Source organism: Rhagoletis pomonella, unplaced genomic scaffold (assembly GCF_013731165.1).
Source record: "Rhagoletis pomonella isolate Grant_MI unplaced genomic scaffold, Rhpom_1.0 Rhpom_scaffold_01319, whole genome shotgun sequence".
Lineage (NCBI taxonomy): Eukaryota > Metazoa > Arthropoda > Insecta > Diptera > Tephritidae > Rhagoletis > Rhagoletis pomonella.
In genome coordinates, this window is record NW_023459873.1 from 1,460 (window position 1) to 20,554 (window position 19,095).

General features: G+C 43.5%; 2 protein-coding genes across 2 annotated transcripts; both read right to left on the reverse strand.

The window, feature by feature from the left end:
* Positions 1-3,001: 3,001 nt before the first annotated feature.
* On the reverse strand, positions 3,002-4,270 carry LOC118752215. Its single transcript, XM_036487068.1, has 4 exons — positions 4,071-4,270; positions 3,637-3,963; positions 3,458-3,558; positions 3,002-3,358 (listed from the first exon to the last, which is right to left on the reverse strand). Exons 1-4 carry the CDS (start codon positions 4,140-4,142, stop codon positions 3,130-3,132), a joined length of 729 nt encoding a protein of 242 aa, XP_036342961.1. The 5' UTR covers positions 4,143-4,270; the 3' UTR covers positions 3,002-3,129.
* A 1,659-nt stretch (positions 4,271-5,929) lies between these two features.
* On the reverse strand, positions 5,930-17,987 carry LOC118752214 (papilin-like). The gene is given in 19 exon segments (XM_036487067.1): positions 5,930-6,839; positions 6,917-7,192; positions 7,347-7,802; positions 7,987-8,137; positions 8,263-8,846; positions 9,221-9,391; positions 9,491-9,685; positions 9,792-9,975; positions 10,052-10,744; positions 10,746-11,158; positions 11,381-11,551; positions 11,965-12,144; positions 12,202-15,940; positions 15,996-16,175; positions 16,237-16,360; positions 16,433-17,042; positions 17,141-17,559; positions 17,623-17,801; positions 17,922-17,987. Coding segments are annotated over 18 exon segments (8,853 nt in total). The 5' UTR covers positions 17,766-17,801; positions 17,922-17,987; the 3' UTR covers positions 5,930-6,675.
* Between the last annotated feature and the right edge of the window lie 1,108 nt (positions 17,988-19,095).

Consider the following 19,095-nt stretch of genomic DNA (forward strand, 5'->3'; position numbering starts at 1 on the left):
TTTCCTAGATTTGTGTGCAGTTATTCATGACTTTCTTTTAGTTCAATAAATATATACATATGAGACTGATTTTGAGTAAAAACTTTTTGTGCGCGAATTCTTAGCAAAGGAGGCTTCAAAATAAATGAAAAAATTTTAAATGTTTCACTAATTTTAAATTGTTTTGAAACCTTAGTTCAATTCTTTAGACACGATCAGCTTATTCGGTGTTTGTGGAAGTTTTCTAGTGGTGCTAAATTATCCCAGAATGGGCAGTAAGGAGGTAGCCACTATTTCCAAGGGTCACTTGCTGCAAGCCAAGGGCGTAGCCAGGACCTTATGTACAAGGGATCAAGTTAATACTTATATCGAAAGAAACTCTTCCAGCAAAGGGTTTTGTACCAAGTTTGAGGCTCGTTAGGTAAAATCAAAAACAAAAAAAAAAACAGGAAAGAGAAAAGTATTATAAAAAAAAGGAGAAAGGAGGGGCAGAAAGTCGCGAGTGTGAATAGCTTGAGATGCGGACAAGCAGGAACGCGGCGCGAAAATTGTATCAGAAGAGACAGGTGGTGCGTTTGAGCCTGTTTCAATATATCCACGCAGGCTTCATGTGGAAATGGAGAGCATATTTACAAACTCGACTACGCACACAAATTTCTATTTTTTTATTTACTTATTGGCTGCGTTTCTTTATACATACATTCCGGATAATCCCATTTCACAGCCGGAATAAACAGAATGCGTTTGAAATATACGTCAACATATCATCAGGAACGTTCTAAAGAATAAATAAACAGAAAAGTTTATTCCAAACGTTCAGAATGAATAAAGAAATTCAGCCATTATAAAATTTTTAAAATTTCACTTTATCTTGAAAACTTTATAGGGGTACAGCTGTCTTCCCCTACCTGGCTACACCCTTGTTCTGAGCATTCCCTATGTAGAGCATTTGAGAGTTTCTGGATTATTTAGTTTCACATTCAAGTTAATTTTATATTGCATAATTATTATTTGGTACAAATTCTACTTCGGGAATCTGAGGGAGAAGGCATCGAAACTGTAGCCATTCCAAACTAGTAATAGAGTAAATAATCGATTACTGAAGACAAAACGTCTCAAAATATTAAAAAAAGAGCTTCTAAATGAGCGTTATATTGTCGATTTTTAAGGAATTTTCAACGTCAAAAATTTTTCGAACATCTCGCCTTGGCGAATTTTTTTATTTAGCCCGAGGGCTGAAAATAACAGATTTTTTATTAATTTTTTTTTTATTGTCAAACTTGGCCAAAGTCCGAAGTAAAAGTCCTTTCCGGATAATAAACAAACCGCTTATCCAAATTAAACCTGTTTGGTATCAAAGGAAAAGAGACTAAAATGGCTTTACAACGGAAATATTAAATTATAAACAAAAAATATAAATAGAGACGGTAACCTTCGTCCGTTATTTCTGTTTAAAAGCTATTTCAGTCCTCTTTCACTTGATACCAAATTTGTTTAATTTGAATAATCGGTTTGTTTATTATACGGAAAGGACTTTTATTTCGGCCTTAAAAATATTTGGCCAAGTTTAACTCTTAAAAAAAAATAATTGTTATTTTCGGTCCCTGATTTAAACGGTCTTTGCCACCGAGATGGCCCCTCTGATACTTTTGTTGATCACATCGTTTATCAAGGCCATGATTCTCCAACAACTATTACTTACAGTTTATTGGCTTCGTAGAAACCCAATGTTGACAAGGTAGGAAGATCACAAAGCAGGATTGCGATTGCTAAGGTAATCAGTCCTCGTCCATATCGATCTCTTTTTAAGGTGAATGCTTCGCAGAGTTCCCTGAGTTCGATGGAAATGACTCTATGGAAATAATAAATACACGGGCATGGGCATGTTCTATCAATGATCCAGGTATTCGCGAAAAATTAGACTACATCTGACTTCGCTTCTCTTCAAGAAAACACTTCAGAACGATATATACCGACGGCTCAAGAATGAATTTTGCGGTACAGCATAACTTATCATATTTTCATGTATAGCCAGCGCGTGGGCGCGTCGTTGCCTTGATCGTGTCAGTCTGTGGTGGACCCACGGAAGGTATTTAGTATTAAGGAAAAAGTCTGTAGAAATCTGAGGAAATAAACAATTGTCGAGTCACAAGGACGAATAGGTAGTGAAAAAGCCTTTTTAATTATTTTTATGTTTTTGTTTAGCAAATAAAATTGAAGGACCAAATTCCAGGATGTGGTCGCATAAATATTAGTCTTCGGCATTTAATGTTTTCAAAAATAAATCTTGCAAATTTTCAATTTATTTCAAGGACAAAAAGATATTTACAGTACTAATTCTCCTATTTGATCCCCATATTGTTATTCATTGCACTAAATTTTTTGAAAAGTTTACTGAAGAAATAATGGGCAGTGTGCATAAAACCTAAACAAATGTTTTTTTTCTTAAAATTTCAGACCTTTTTTCGATTTGTTCAAATAAATTTAAGTGAAAGATACTTTAGTAAAACGCAATTGGCTAGTTTTTATGCATACGGCCCAATATCTTAAAGATTTCAAAATCCTTTCAAAAAATTCTGACGTCACAGAGAAAAATCTATTAAAATATATTGTCGTGCGGTGTTATCAAAGCAATCATTCTCTGTCGATTCTGGTGGGAAGGAAATCCACAAATTATTCACAAGCAACCATTGCATTCAGCTAAACTGACTTTTTGGTGTGGTTCTTGCTTAGGTGGCATCATCAGTCCGGAATTCTTCCAAAATGGAGGGAGATATGAGGAGTGCACGCGAACAAATTTGAATACAACAAAAAAAATGTGTGACAACATCAAGGCGCACGCCGCAAATACGAATGGTCCGAAATTATAAGCCTGCAAATAATGAGGGGCTTCACAATGTGATTTACCGGTTATGAAAACATCTTTCGAATCCCCCAATAAATTAAAACGCCCTTAAAAAGGGGCTACAGATTCTCTAACTGACTAATAAATCACAATGTATGCACTTTTGTATGTATGCACATACATACATATATGCATTGTATATGCTTGTATATTTTCTTTTGTGGTAGTTGTGTACATTTTGGCTACAACAGTATTTATTGCATTATTTTGAGTACTATTTTGTCGCCTCCTTAAAGTTTCCGCAGTTAACTTCTTCGATTACTGCAACCGAAACAGATTTTAACTTTCTCCAGAAAATTCGTCTTGCGCAGCGGTGGCAACAGCTCAAGATTTTGTGATCCGCTATCATCGGAATCCAAATCGGATTCTATAGTCATTTCTTGTATACTAAAAGTGTCGCTGAGTTCCGTTTTGCGCTGCCGATGCGCATTTTTCAGTTTGGCAGGAAAAAAAGAAATTTCCTCTGGCTCCTCGCTGCAAAACAGTAGAAAAAATATATATCGATCTTTCGTGTTGAACGTACGTACGTATGTAGGTAATTAAAATTTTAGTAGAGTCATCATTTATGCAAACCTGCTATCGGACTTATAATCTACAAGTGGTTTCTGCTCCGAATCGCCTGGTATGGGCAACCGATTAATTGGTATGAGATTCGCAGATTGTGATTTGCGTACCTACAATGCGAAAGTGAAATAACCAAATCAATATGTCAGCTTTTTCTACAAAAACGTATTTGAAACTTGTCAACTCACCTGTTCCTGCTGCTGGTATTGGCTGTAGTTGCGCTTCGCTCGCTCCACTTTCAGCTCCAGCTTGCGCTGCAGGATGCGACAGGTGTTTGGTGCTGGCTGTGCGCTATTCGCTGTGCTATCATCGCTATCGCCAGCTGATGCTGTTGCATTGGTGACGGTTGTCCTTGTCGCTGACGTTGACGTTGACGCTGTCAACACTTGGCCGCCGCCACCGCCGCCACCGCCACGGAAGACTACATCCAAATCAGCCATATGGCTAACCGCTGACGTATCGCATGCTTCAATCGTCGTTATTGTTGCTGGTGCTGTCATTTTTTGTGCCACTTGCTGTAATTAATGCAAATGTTTTGCAAATATTTCCATTGTCTAAAACGTATGTATGTATGTACATAAGTAAATATGCACATACGATTAGAATTACATATAGTACTCACCGCTGGAGATCCTTCACAGGTATTCGATTGCTTGTCCTCACTATCGATGCCGCTATCCTCCATCATAGGCATTTTTGTTGCCTTGAACTTGTTGGCAAATCAATTTTCTAAAATGGGAATATCTTTTGTTTGAGTGCAATTTGCTTTTCCTTCTGTGGCTACAATGGCATTAAATATGACAGAATGCCAATGCAGCTGGGTTACTGCGCATGTCCACACTGTTATCAACAACAGCTGTACGCGTAGCGTATAAGGGAAGTTTTACTATTGTGAAAATATTGATTTTTCCAAGCGTACAGCATTGCCATAACAAACATTTTACGTGCACGGCGTACTTTTTTGGTAAGGAAATCCATTAGCCGCTATTTGGTAGATAAATTCGGCCCACTATTTTCAATGTTGCCGGCAAGTACTGGATAACAACTGCTCTTATGTTTCCGCCGCAAAATTATAATATTCGTTATTATTTCAATATTCGCTTTGTATTGTACATATGTGAATATTTGCCAGCCGAAATCTTACGATTTGATAAGAAGAAATATGATATGCGTCTTTTTTTTTAACCGGGAATATGAAAACAAATTCGTGGATGTCCGAATGTAACAGCGAAACTCAGATTCGTTTAATGATTACTTAGGGTGTTCCTCAAAAAAATTAAAAAAAATTGCATCTCAGATTTAGACAAAGAATCATTGCCTTTTGTTGAACGTTGATATTCTTTAAGTTTTGTGTTATCGAACTCATTAGGAAACCGAGCCACAATATGTGCTCAGGACATATCTTCAATAATTTCGTCTGCTTCTTCATTACTTTATATATCGTCGTTTAAATTTCAAAACCGCGTATCGTCATTCTGCAAAACCGCGCAACTGACATTTGCTGCAAAAAATTGGATTTGCTCACCGAAGCTCTTGGCTCAATCCTTATTCATTCGTCCTGAAATATGCTAGCCAGAAATGTGATTGCTTTGAAATACTTTCCCAATAACCAATTTAGCAGCACATGTACACGAATGAAAAGCTATTCTGATCTAAATTAAACAATAGACCGTTTTTTAGTTCCATATGGCAATGTGTTTTTACCTCTTTGGGACAAATGCTATTAAATTTGACATAGCGAAAACCAGCCTTAACTTCCACCGCTATCTTTTTGGACCTCAAAACTCTACCCTCAATATCAACGAAAAATATTTACTTCAAAAAATAATTAACAAGTGGGTTTTTAATGCATGTTATACCTTTAATGCAATAAATTATTGCAAAAGCATTCATTTAAAAATTTTAATTCAGAGTTAGTGCATTGCGGTAAGGCTAAATATCATCGATGGCCCTTACTGCATCAGCTGCTTGGAGGATGAGCAGGTGGAGTCATCTCGACAACTGCAGCTCTGGTGAATTGCCTTTGCGTGCCTAAGGTTCAAGGTTTCGATGAGCTTTCGGGAATGGGAACAAGTCGCTTGCGGAGCTTCGTGGTGAGCATGGATCGTTTTTTCAATTAGAAGCCTTAGATGGGGTCGTTCCTTTATTTCTTTCCCCCTCCTTTTCTACCTTCGCCCACCCGGCTACTTTCCGATGTCTTTGCCTCCATCTACGTGAATCCACTGTATGTGAATCTTGTGATCAATTCATCCTCCGCCAAATAAGCAAAAACCTTATGTTTTCAACTTACTGAGTTCATTCTAAATTTTTAGTCCAACTTCTCGAATACAAAACTCTCTTTTACATCATTATACTCTTTTACATCATTAGTTTATTTACAAAAACTTTTTCAACATTTTCTTTTAGATTGCTCATACATACATACATATGTATCAATGCACAAATCTCTACTATTTACGTACAATTAAAAAATAAAAATAAAATCGTAAGGCACTTTGTAATTACAAAACATATCGTTTAAATTAAAATTAATTTCAAAAAGGTAACTCAGAAAATCGTCTATGAGTAAAATCCCTCTTGATCGTTTTATATGAGTATTAGTACATTGGTTTGTGTGTGTAAGTGTGCTTGCGTGTGACCTTCGATTTCTACATAGGCACACATATTTACAGTTATTCGGTATGTAGTATGCATGCATGTGTTTGACTTATCCGAACCGGACAAACGGACACAATAAATAGGAACAAATTAAAAACTAAAATTCTATTTTATAAATTTATGTATGTATGTAGTTGTATATGTATAAAAGCTATTCTTCTTCTTAGTATTTGCATTTTTTGTGCGTGTGTGTGTGTGTGTGTGTATGTGTTGACATGAGCGAAAAGCATAGAAGCTGTTGCTGTTGATGTGATTAAGCTGAGGATAGCTGAAAACTTGCAGCTCGTTTTGATCGAGCTGAGTCAGCTAAAGGTGTGCGTGTAAAGTGTGAAAATCATTTACTTTTGTAATTTTTATTTTTTTAAATACCTAATTTTAGAGCGGAAAATACTAGTTTGCTAAATTTGTGCGTCGATTAAATGTTAATAGTACTGTTAATTATTTTTATTTTTTTCTTTTGGAATTTTAACTGATTTGCTGTCGCCAAAAAGACAGCCAAAAAATGCATGTTCGTAGAGTAAAGCATCAAGCACGCTCTAGACCGCTTATTCACTCAGGTAGCCTTCTATCTACACGGCATTCGGATGTGGATACGTAATTTGGCCAGCTAGCGTACATGATCGGCAACAGAACTTAGCGTAGTACCGATGACCACAGTAGCGACCGCTGACAATCAGCTCACACTTCGCAAAGTATGGATTATCTACGCAATCCGGATGGATCGGTATCGTGGCTGCAGAAAACAAAGGCAAACAAAACGATTTTACGAAATTTACAAGTGTACCGCATTGAAGATGAGAAACTACTTACACTCAATGGTGATGCGCTCTTCGCTGGTGTTATAACTCACGGAGTTTCTCGCCGTGCAACCATACATGCCAGTATCCTCGGGTGTGGCATTGTTTATCACCAGCGTATGTGGCTCAACTGTAATTTGTATGCGTTCGTTCGCCTGCAGCGGTATCGAGTCCTTTGTCCAGGTCACATTCGGTGCGGGGTAGCCTTGCACCGAGCACTGCATGGCAATGGACGCGCCCGGGCTATAGGTGTTTCTGGGATCCAATGCAAGCACAGCTTGCGCGGTCACTGTGCAAATTGTGCAAAGCAAAGAGAAGGAATTAGTTAAGATCCTAAATATATTCTACCCAGGCAGCAACTTCTTAAACACATTCAACAAATTTAACGATTAATCTAGGAACCCCACCAAGCATTTAGCCCACATGCAGCCCATCGTACTTACTCGTTTGTGGCCGGCGCGGTGGTGCGACATACACTGGTGGCGGTGGTGGCTGTGGCCGTTGTGGGCGATATGGATACGAGGGTCGTTGAGTAACTGGCGCGCGTGCTGGATCTATGATATATTGCAGATAGGGCGCTTCATCGTTCGTCACGGCGCGTGCTGGCCCCACTGCCTTTAGAACAACTTTCATGGACGTCGGACGACCTAAGCCATTCCAAACTTCACAAGTATACGGACCGAGATCCGTCAATTGTATGGAACGGAACATTAGCGAATAGTCGCGCGTCAACTCGAAGCGATCACTTATCAAGCCCAAACGTTTGCGATTACGCCACCAACTGACATGCGGCGCAGGATGACCACCAGCCGGACAACGCACCTGCGCTGGTCGATTCAAGCTAACAATTTGTGTCGCATTCTTTTCGCCATAAACGTAAGCGGGTATCTCTTTTGGCTCTACGTTTTTGCGAATGCATATAAGAAGCAAGCAATTTTTTTATTTGAGTGCGTTTTGTTAGACAAGGCATAGACAAGCATTAGCAGATGCAAAACATGCAAAAAAATGTAAATAAAACACAAAACACATGCGCCATATTAGTATAACCAACACCGCGTGCTTAAAATGGAGGTAGTCTCAAACCTGTCACTGCCAGCTGCACTGCGCGACTCACTGGATCGCCTAGGCCATTGGACGCTACACACACGTACGAGCCGCTGTCCGTCTGACGTACCTGCACAATCGTCAAATCACCGGCGGCAGTCAGAACATATCGTCCTTGATTGGTGTCGATCTGCGGGCAGAGCGCGTAAATAAAAAAAAACTCATACTAACGCAGACATAAACTCAACCACAACATGCGTAAATTTATAGCATAGTGAAGGCCATAAATTTCGAGCTTTTCCCCGCCGTACTTACCAGCACATTGCTGCGCGACCATGTAACATTCGGTGGTGGACTGCCAGTAGCGAAGCAACGCAACACAGCGATTCCGCCAACGGCGGCCTGCACATCCACCTCTTGCGGTTTCTTGGGTTCCAGTGCAACCTGTACATCACCTGGGTAGATGACAGCTGGCGCAGGTGTGGTCGGGGGCCGTGGACGGGATGTTGGCTGCGTAGGGCGTACGCAAACAAAGCCACAACCATTGCTGCAACACTTGTTGTCCTCACGACAGTCGGCATCGGTGTAACATTCACGACCGCAGTTTTCCTCTTCTGGCTGACTGAGATGTGGGCACTCGCCGGTCTTGTTGGTTTCGCGGCAGACGGGCATGAATTGTCTGGAGGCATCGCTTGACACGTCGACAGCGCATTGCTGGCCTTCGGGGCATTCGTGACGCTCGCAAGGATTCTCGCAAACGCAGCGCGTGCAATCGCTATTCTCCACCGGAACACGGCGTGAACCGAATGGACAGCGCAGCGCACGACATTCGTGCTCATAGGTGTCGCATGGGTTGGGTTCGACTTCGTTCTCGCTGGCTTCGGGCGTCTTTTCGGTTCCTGTGGGAAGAAAAGGAGAGTTAGTGATTAGCGTGGATGGTGAAGATAGGTGCAAATATTTTTTTTTTTATGTGCCAAAGGACTCCCACAGGAAAACCCATTACCACGTGCAAGACAATTATGGAAATGATACGAAAGTGCATTCAATCTAAGAACAAGTAGATAACAAGCGAGAAAACTTAAGCTATGCATTCCAATAAGATATTCTAAATTAACAAAGTTCGTATGCAGTGCGGTAGGAAATATAGGAGTTCGTGAAAGTGCGTAAAATAGTATGAATCAGTGCTAAATGCATGGGTGCGTACAGATGCATGGGTGCGTCGAGGTTTCATTGTGCCAAAATGTGTGATGTGTCACGTGTGGCATGCGCTTACTTGCACAGTAGTCAAAGCAAGCTTCGTATGTACGGAAATTGTTCTGGTTGCCAGCGCAACCCGAATAAATGAAGGATACACAGGTGCCGCGCTCGTCGTCATAGTAGTATCGGCGTTCGTAGGCGGTCGTACCGTTGCAACTTCCAATCTGTACCGGCAGCTTACAAATATCTACTCAGAAAAGTCAATACAAAATATTTAAAATTAATTTTTCCAAAAAATTCGTCCGCAACACGCCGACTACACTAACTACACACAAGCGATGTTTACCTTTAGGTGCGCGCGTCTTTGGTTCTTGACCTAAAATGCAAACTGACTCGCACTCTGCGCGTTCGCCGAAACGATTGCCGGTACCTTCGCAACCGCCATAGGTGAATGGTTCACAGGTACGCGACGCCTTATTGTAATAGAAACGAGTCTGCCACTGACGGCATGGACCAGTTTCCACTGGTTCATTGCACACATCTAGCGGGCGTAAATATTTGTTTGAGTATTGGCATAAATATATTTCTTACGTAGGCCAAAAAAACATTCAGCGTAAATAAGTGAAATTTTTTCGTCGAGTACTCACCGACTCCCTTGAAATCGCCGCACTGGCGATCGCATTGCTCCTTCGATTCAAAGCGATTTCCATTGCCGCCACATCCCGAATACGAGAAGGCTGTGCAAGCCATCGACTCGCCATCGTAGAACCATGCCGCAGTGCTGTTGTCGCAATCACCGCGCTCCACAGGCAGATCACAAACCGAGTAGGCCTGCAAGCAAAGGCGAAAATGTGGAGCATTTGAGTACCTGAGATTTACCTACAACTATTTCTTAGCGCCCACTTACCGGCGCCGATGTTCCTGGCTGTGGCTGTTGAGGTGTCTCATTACCGCACCATTGCAGGCATTCCGACTCCGTAACGAAGTTGTTTCTATTACCGCGACAACCGGTGAACTCGAATTCATAGCAGCGCTTATCACGCTCGTCGTAGTACCAGCGTACAATATGTTCGTTACATCTACCCGGCAGTGGTGGCAGTGAGCAAGTCGTTTGCACCTCAAAGCATTGATCCTGACATTCTTCCTCACTCCTAAAGTTATTCTGGTTACCTTCGCAGCCGCCATAAACGAATTCGTCACACAGCCCGTCGGCGTAATTGTAGTACCAACGTGTCTGATTATTGTCGGAGCAGCGGCCATAATCAGGCTGTAGTGTACAACCCCTGTCTTCGCGCGAATCCGGCACAGGTGCTGGCGCTGGCTCCGGCGCTGGTACCGGTTCCTCTTCGCCAAAGCGTACATTAACATCTGGCAGTGGTGACACGCAGCGTGCATTACAGGCTTCTTCGGTCTCAAAGCGGTTTTCATTGCCGCCGCAGCCGCCATAGTAGAATTGTGTGCAACGACCCTCGTCTTTCTCGTAATACCATTTCAATTCATAGTTATCGCAGTCACCCGGATCCGAAGCAGCTTCACAAACATTCGCAGTTACTGGCGCTGGTGCAGGCTGTGGCGCTGGCTGGCGCTCAGGAGCAGGCGCAGCAGGGGGGAGATTGTATGGCGCAGAGTTGATTACACTCATCCTGAGAATTGAAGCGATTTGCATTGCCACCGCAGCCGCCGTAGTAGAATTGACGACAGGCTTTGGCTTCTCCATCATAGTACCACTGCAGTATGAAGGCACGGCAGTCACCGGCATCTGCGCTGTACTGACAGACCTCCTTCGAGGTGGGCGCCGGTGCCGGTGCGGGCTCTGGTTCTGGTTCGGGTTCGGGCTCAGGTTTCTTCTCGCAACGTTGCAGACAAGCTTCTTCGGTGGGGAACTTGTTGCCGTTACCGCCGCAGCCGCCGTAGTAGAATTGACGACAACGCTCGTCCTTGGTGTCGTAATACCACATGGCGGTATAATCTGTGCAAGCGCCAACCTCGGCTGGTATCTCGCAAGTGTCCTTGGCTATTAAAACCATTAACACGAAAACGGATAAAAGTGTGAGAATGAAAAATAATTCAACTATAGGGCGTTATTGAATGGGAATGTCGATGGTATGGAAATATCTTCTTGAAACAACAATGAAAGCGACGGCTGCCACAAATATGTAAATGTGTCTTTTCATGTGTGGGTGGTGGTTGCGTGTTCGTGTGTGTATATGAGTATAATAATTTACAACAGCCTTACCAACTTCCTTGGGACAATGATCCTCGCACGACTCCTGGGATGGGAAATTATTTTTGTTGCCTCCACAACCTGTGTAGTAGAAGGGCATGCACTTCTTGTCCGCTTCCGAGTAGTGCCAGCGCGCGTGTTGTTCACTGCAATCACCGGGTTGCTTAGGAAGCGAGCAATAATCTATTTCGGCAACAGGGTATGTGTGTGTTTCGGGGTGTAACGTAGTGTATTGTGTTGTTCGTATAATAGTAGTAAGGTAAGGTATTAGCGGGAAAGGAGTAGAGCGAGCAGCAAGCAAACATGCAACATAACGAGTGTGAGAAAAGGAAAGCCAAACATTTAGCATACCGTTGAACCAAAATAAAAAAGGAAAAATATAAAATAAATAAAACATAAAGTAATGCTAATGCTATATAATATCTTATGCACCGTTCGCGCCGACACCAAAGTCTTCATCCGCGCGGAGGGCGCTATTTAACTCATACCGCGTTCCATGTCATGCTTTCAAGTTTAGATCGAAGTCTTACAATATAGCAAACTCATGCAAAACACCAAAACCAAATTCCTTAACAACTTAAATACTGAAAGCAAACCTTTGTGTACGCCCGGCTGTCGGCAGTGATAGCTGCAGGCATGTTCGGTTGGGTAGTTGTTCTTGTTGCCCTTGCAGCCACCATAGCGGAATGGACGGCACACATCTGTCTGGTTGTCATAGTACCAACGCTCAAAGTCGCCCTCGCAGGGTCCGGCCTCCATGGGTTGGTCGCAGGGTGCTACAAAGAAACAGTTCAATATAAATCCACCTGATAAACGTCCCCGTCTCAACTTACGTGTAGTTTCATCAATGGCGCAGAGTGCCTGACATTCGGCCAAACTATCGAATCGATTCGAGGTGCCATAGCAGCCTCCGTAATTGAATTCCTCGCAACGGTTGCGTTCCGAATCAAAGTACCACTTTTTGTTGTAGCCCGTGCATGGTCCTGAGCTTTTGGGCAAGAAACAAGCCTCTTTGCCGCTATACTCTTGGCAGGTGGCCTTGCAGTCACCTTCGGTTTCGAATCTATTATTATTACCTTCACAACCTCCATACCAGAAGCGTGCGCATGCGCCATACGAAGTGTCAAAGAAGTACTTGATGCTGAAGTTACCACATGGACCAGTAACCTTTGGCAGACCGCATGCCTTTTGTGGCGGTTCCTTAACCGATGCGCAGCCTTCGAATTTCTCACCTTCCGCCGCTGTAACACCATCAGGACAGCAGCCATATTTGCTCTCCAAACAAGTACAGCCCTCACCATTCGGTCCCTTGGCAGGCGTTTTCTCATCGGGGCAACATTTGAATTCGGTTTGTGAGCAGTGGCAGCCATAGTGGTGTGGTCCCTGTGCAATGGTAAGGCCATCGGGACAGCAACCGAATTGTAGCGTATGGCATGCGCATCCCTCAAATTTCGGTCCACTTGCAGGCGTGATTTTATCTGGGCAACAACCGTGGGGTGTTTTCTCACAATCACAGCCTTCACTGTTAGGTCCACGTGCTGCCGTCTTCTGATCGGGACAGCATCCATATGGTGTGTACTTGCAGTCGCAGTCCTCAAAGTTTGGTCCACGTGCAGCGTTAATATTGTCCGGGCAACAACCGTATGGCGCGTTCAGACAACAACCCTCACCCAGTGGTCCGTGAGCAGGGGTCTGATTGTCTGGACAACAACCGAATGGCTCTTGTGTGCATGGTGCGCAACCCTCGTAATTAGGGCCTGCAGCAGCAGAGCGGCCATCTGGGCAGCAACCATTTGGTGTTTGTGCACACGATCTGGTATCTGGTGCTGCTGGTTCACAACCTTCGAAATCTTTCCCTTTAGCTTCGGTGGTGCCATCTGGACAGCAACCGAATTCTCCGAAGGAGCACGATTTGACCACCTCTCTTTCTGGCTCAATAGTGCTTTCTGGAATTTCTGTGCTTTCTGGTGATATTGTACTTTCCGGTGTTTCGGTTGTTTCTCCAGATCCCTCTGTAACCTCTTCAACAGTCGTAGTTGGTGGCGCAGTCGTCGTTTCAGGACAGCCTTCATTGTCCTCTCCCTCAGCGGGCGTGTAGTTGTCTGGGCAACATCCGAACAATGTCTCAGCGCACTGTGATTTAGGACAGCCTTCATTGTTGGCGCCATCGGCTGGTGAAACACCGTCCGAGCAACATCCGTACTTGGTTTCAGCGCAGGTCTTAACAATAGGACAACCCTCATCGAATGGACCCTTGGCTGGCGTTTTCTTATCCGGACAGCAACCATATGTTGCTTTCCTGCAATCCTTCTTGGCCTTACATTTCTTTTGCTTAGGAGATTTGGTGAGAAGCGCTTCAAGCGTGTAAGGCGTGCTGTCTTCACCTTCTTCTGTAGTAGACCAAATATCAACCGTTGAACCTGATCCTTCGATGGTCGTTTCATCAGTGGCCCCACTCTCTGTAGTTTCTGTGCTTTCAGTGGGACTACTTTCTGTAGTCTCAGTGCTTTCAGTTGATCCAATTTCTGTAGTTTCCGATACATCAGTTGACGATGAAGATTCTGTACTTTCACTAGTCTCAGTACTGAAAGTAGATGCTTCTGTTGAACTAATTTCGGATGTTGACTCAGATGATACTCCTTCCGTTTTTGACTCAGTCGATCCCTCAGTTGTGCTTTCCTCAGTTAAGCCCAGAGTGGTTGATTCTGAAACATCGGTAGATCCCGAGGTTTCGGTAACGTCACTCGACGACACTGTGGTTTCGTCACTTTCGCCGGTTACTGTTGAATCCGTGTCATCTGTGGTTTCCGATATACCAGAATCAGTGGTACTAAGAGAGGAATCTGAGCTGGCGTCAGTTGTTTCTGTAATATCGGAAATGTCTGATGAGGAATCTGTCGCTTCAGAACCAGTTGAATCTGTGGTGACATCCGATCCAGTAACTGTGGAGTCAGTTGAAACATCGGTAGTAGTATCAGTTGTTTCCGAGGAATCAGTCGTACTTTCTGTTGAGTCTGTAGATAGAGGGGAGCCTGTTGTAGAATCAGCTGACACTGACGATTCTGTAGAGTCGGTTGATTCCGTGGAATGTTCGCTAGTTGATTCTGTTATGTCTGTGGATGAAGAAACTGTTGACTCTGTAGTGTCAGTAGAGGTAGACTCTGTAGTGTCAGTGGAGGTAGTCTCTGTAGTGTCAGTAGAGGTAGACTCAGTTGAGTCAGTCGTGTCAGTAGACACAGACTCCGTAGAATCTGTCGATTGCGTGGAATCTGTGGCCAACGATTCGGTGGATTCTGAAGATCCTGTCGTATCACTTGATTCCGTGGTCGACTCAGACAAACCGGTGACATCTGAAGAACTAACTGTAGACTCAGTGGAAACAGGTGATTCCGTAGTTTCAGGTGAAGCTGAGGATTCTGTCGATTCGGGAGATACGGTAGAGTCCGTTGAAGCTGAAACTTCCGTTGAGCTAGACTCATCGGTTGCTTCCGATGCAGTCGATTCTGTCGACTCGGGTGATGCAGATGACTCTGTCGACTGAGGAGACTCCGTAGTCTCAGTAATATCGGTAGATGTGGAAACATCGGTAGTACCCGGCTCAGTGGATTCGGTAGATTCTGGTGATTGTGAAGTTTCAGTTGAATCTGTAGATACAGGCGACGCACTTGTTTCAACAGATGATCCCTCGGGCGTTTGCTCAGATGAAGATACCTCAGTTGAACCAGATTCAGTGGTATCCGAAATTCCGGTAGTCGCACTGGATTCATCACCACTTCCTTCGCTCACAAGTGTAGTTTCCTCAGTGATATCCGTTTCTTCGCCAGATCCCTCAACGGTACTATATGGAATGTCTGTAGAAGTAACTTCACTCGATTCTCCTGTAGACGGTGAATCGCTTAGCATTAGTTCATCAGTAATCAGCGATGACAAAGTAGTAGGCTCTTCATCCAACTCAATGCCGTCGGAGATCTTCAGGTCCTCCTTTGTTTCCAAATCCAATCCCTCATCATCCTCGTCACACTCTTCTTCCTCGCTCGCATCTTCCGCTATCGGCGCCGCCGTACTATCAACTGGTATAAGTTCATCCTCAGTACAGGCTTGTGTATTGCACTTTTCAGAAAGCGATTCAATTTTAGATTCATCGCAGTTGAGCGACTTTGTGCCATTTGCCAAGCACAAAACTTCACGCTTACGTTCGCCGCCGCCGCATGGTTTACTACATGGCTCCCAAGGTCCAGTAAACCACTGACCAGGACACTCCTTTTCTTCGCCTTCACACTCTTGCTCACTTTCTGGCTTCGCTGTGGCTTCACATTTGGAGTCTTCAGCAGGTTTTATACTTTTACCATCGAACTCTCCACATATAACGATACGGGATTGTACGCCCTTGCCACACGCGGCAGAGCACGTACTCCACTCCGAGGTGAACCATTTTGGCTTACATTTCGACGATTCGCATGGTCGCGACAGTGCAGGTACTTCGGGCGCACAGAATTCTTCAGGATAAATTTTGCCTGATTTGGTTGCGCAAATGGCAGTGCGTGTTTCCGTCTTTTGTCCACATTCATCGCACTGTGACAGAAGAAATTGAATAGAAAGCAAATTTTAAACAAAATTTCGAACTAACCCCACTCCATTCGGAAATAATCCAATCCACACCCTCACAAGGAGCCAACATGCATTCCTTCTCAGTCGGTGGTTTCTCTTCCACACAGTCTTCTTCGGGCAGTATACGCTTACGGCCGTTCTCTTCAATATAGCAAGTCACTTTCCGTTTCTGCTTACCTTCGCCGCACAATTTGTCGCACTGGAAGTATTAGGATATTGAAAATAGAAAACATGAAGTATAGCGAGCTATCATAACTAACCGGCGCCCAAGGTCCCAAGTGATATTTAGGGCAGTTCTTCACATCTCTATTACACTCTTGTTGTGTGGCTGGTTTATTGCCCACTTCTTTCAGGCAAACTGAGTCTTCTTCTGCTGTGCGGTCACTACTCTCACAGTCACAGATAAAAATTAATATCATTTCGTAAATTTGTACATTTTCAATAGCCTCAACTTACCCATTTGGCGAGATACGTTCACAGCTAACTGTCCTATTCTGAACACCATCGGCTCCGCAGCCCTTCGAGCATTTTCCCCACTCACCTTCGACCCAGTGGGGTGCGCATGGGCTTTCGCCACATGCTTGCTCCTCGTCTGGCTTAGCGCTGGCATCACACAAATTGGGATCAACCTCTTCGAGAGTCATGCGGTTGTTGCAGGTCACCGTACGAGACTGTGTACCGCCGCCGCAGGGCACACTGCACGGCTCGAATTCCATGTGTGTCCACGAGTACTCCACTGGCGGTGCATTGTGTATCGTTTCTGGTATGCTGTACTCATAATCTATGCTCACATTCTTATCTTGCACCAACATCATGATTGTAATTGACTCCGTTGTCGGGCCACTGCACGTCAGTTGGTCGGGTGCGGCAAAACCTGCCGGCTTTCTTTGATAATTCCACCAGCAGCCCGCGTAGAACATTGGGCGCGGGAAATCAATGCGCCAATTTCCGTTCAAGTAGTAATGTCCGGATGAGTTGCGGCAGGCCAAATAGTTGTTCGAGGGTGCAGTCTCCTGCACGCGTATATTGGTGGCGCCATCGGGAATGAGTACGATGTCATTGTATCCTTGAGAGGAATATAATAAATCACACCGCCAGCAAAAACCAAAACAACAAACAAAAAAATACTTAAATCAGATAAATCAACCGACTACGGCTACTTACCAACTGGATAGTTGTTGGCAGTGAAAGTATTCGCTATCGTGTGGCACGTGCTGCCATCTCCACCGCATTTGCGGCACTTGTCCTCCTTCGCATTCGAGCCCAGCATCATATCACAACCCACCGGCTGACATTCGCCGTCCACGCACACATCAAGTTCACGGTCATTGCAGCGTGTACCATCGATGACCTTCGCCTTCTGGCGATAGTAGAAACGCTCGCCCACCGGCATACAATTCAGCTCACACGGATTGGGTGCGTTCGTGTATGGCACCCATTCATAGGTCACGCCATCGAAGGGTACACGATTGAAGCGCGCACATTGCTGCGATCTAAAGTCGGGCTCCTCTTCGGGGCAGTCTTGGGTATTGCAGGAGAAGTACTTGCGATTGCCACCCCTGCAAAGCGGCGCCCCATTGGGTCTGCGATGGGAAATGGAATATTAATATTATGTGGGTTCTGAAAATGACTGAAGCTGGACTCACGCAAGTCTTCGACAGTCGCGCGTTTGAAATGATACGCCGCCACCGCATGAGCGTGAACACTCTGATGGTGAGCTCCAGTCAGTCCATTCATCAGCATCATCACCCTCGCCGCCGGGCACAATGTAACTCGCTGGTAAGTACATATTAGCGCCATATTGTCTTTTCTGTCGCGTTCCATACTGCAACGGAAATATATGCATAGAATTATTATTATTTTTTTTTTAATTTTGTGTGGAAACTACGTACATATGTACGTATGTATTTAAAGCCAAGCAGTATAATAAACACTTTCAACTTACAAATCTGGAGTGTGAGGATTGAACACAGAAGAGCAGGATGAATAATATCAAGGCCGTTGAACTAAAAACAAAGAAGAGAAATTATATTAATTGTAATAAGTTATAGATACTAAGCATAATTTCTATTTATCTTATAAAGTTAACTAAAAAATAGCTGTACACTTTCGTTAACCATCTCATGTAATCGTCGCTCCTTTAGCATTATAAGGGCGGTCATGAGGAAATAAGCCGCTACAACAACAACAACCAATCGCTGTGGATCTCTAGTGGCGGTCTATCCCAAAAAACTTTTCAAGAATGCCCTGTTTCAGAATTTTATTGAAAAACACCTGGTCTCAGAATTTAGTTGAAGAACGCCCTATCTCAGAATTAAGCCCAAAAATTCCCTATCTCACTTGAAAATGTATTGAAAATGTGTTGAGTTCTTAAATAGAGCGTTCCTCAACAAAATTCTGAAATAGGGCATTCTTAGAAAGGTTTTTCAGATAGCGCGTTTTCAAACTGGCTGCCGAGATGGGTCGATCTTCCACTCAGCAGTCGAAATAGTACTTGTATTCTCTGCTCTGAGGAGATCGAAAATTTAAGTACAGCGTAGGAAGCGGCCTCACTTTTTCCACATGCATTTTTGGACCAACCTATTAAACATTGGACTTTTGGTTTTAGTTACTTCAGAGCAGTGTGCATTTTGGATCCTTTTTAGAATGAATAAATCCCCCTGTGGATCTCATTAGTCCCAAGCTGGGCCCTGATTTACAAAAATAACGATAATAAAATATTCAGCAAACTTCTTTTTTTCTCGTTAATTTTTGCCGACACCATAAATATTCCGACCAAGTTATCGATCAGGTAATAAAGTTTTTGGTGGAAATCTGTTTATACAATACATTTCTGCCCTTTTGACAATATTTTTTCACTCACTTGACGACAAACTACACTGATGTCTAGTTCTGAAAACGAGTTTTTAGATATCACTCACAAGGCTAAATTTAAAAACTTTGTTGGAAAATAAACGAAAATGTTACCAAGTAACATAAAAGCAATTTTTGAAAAATCGAAATGAAATTCCATTTGCTATGCAAACAACAGCATATTTCCCATTATCGTCTGTTATGTTTGTATGCACATATCTCTAAGTACGTGTATACAAGCCAACCCTGCAGTAAAAAACTGGTCG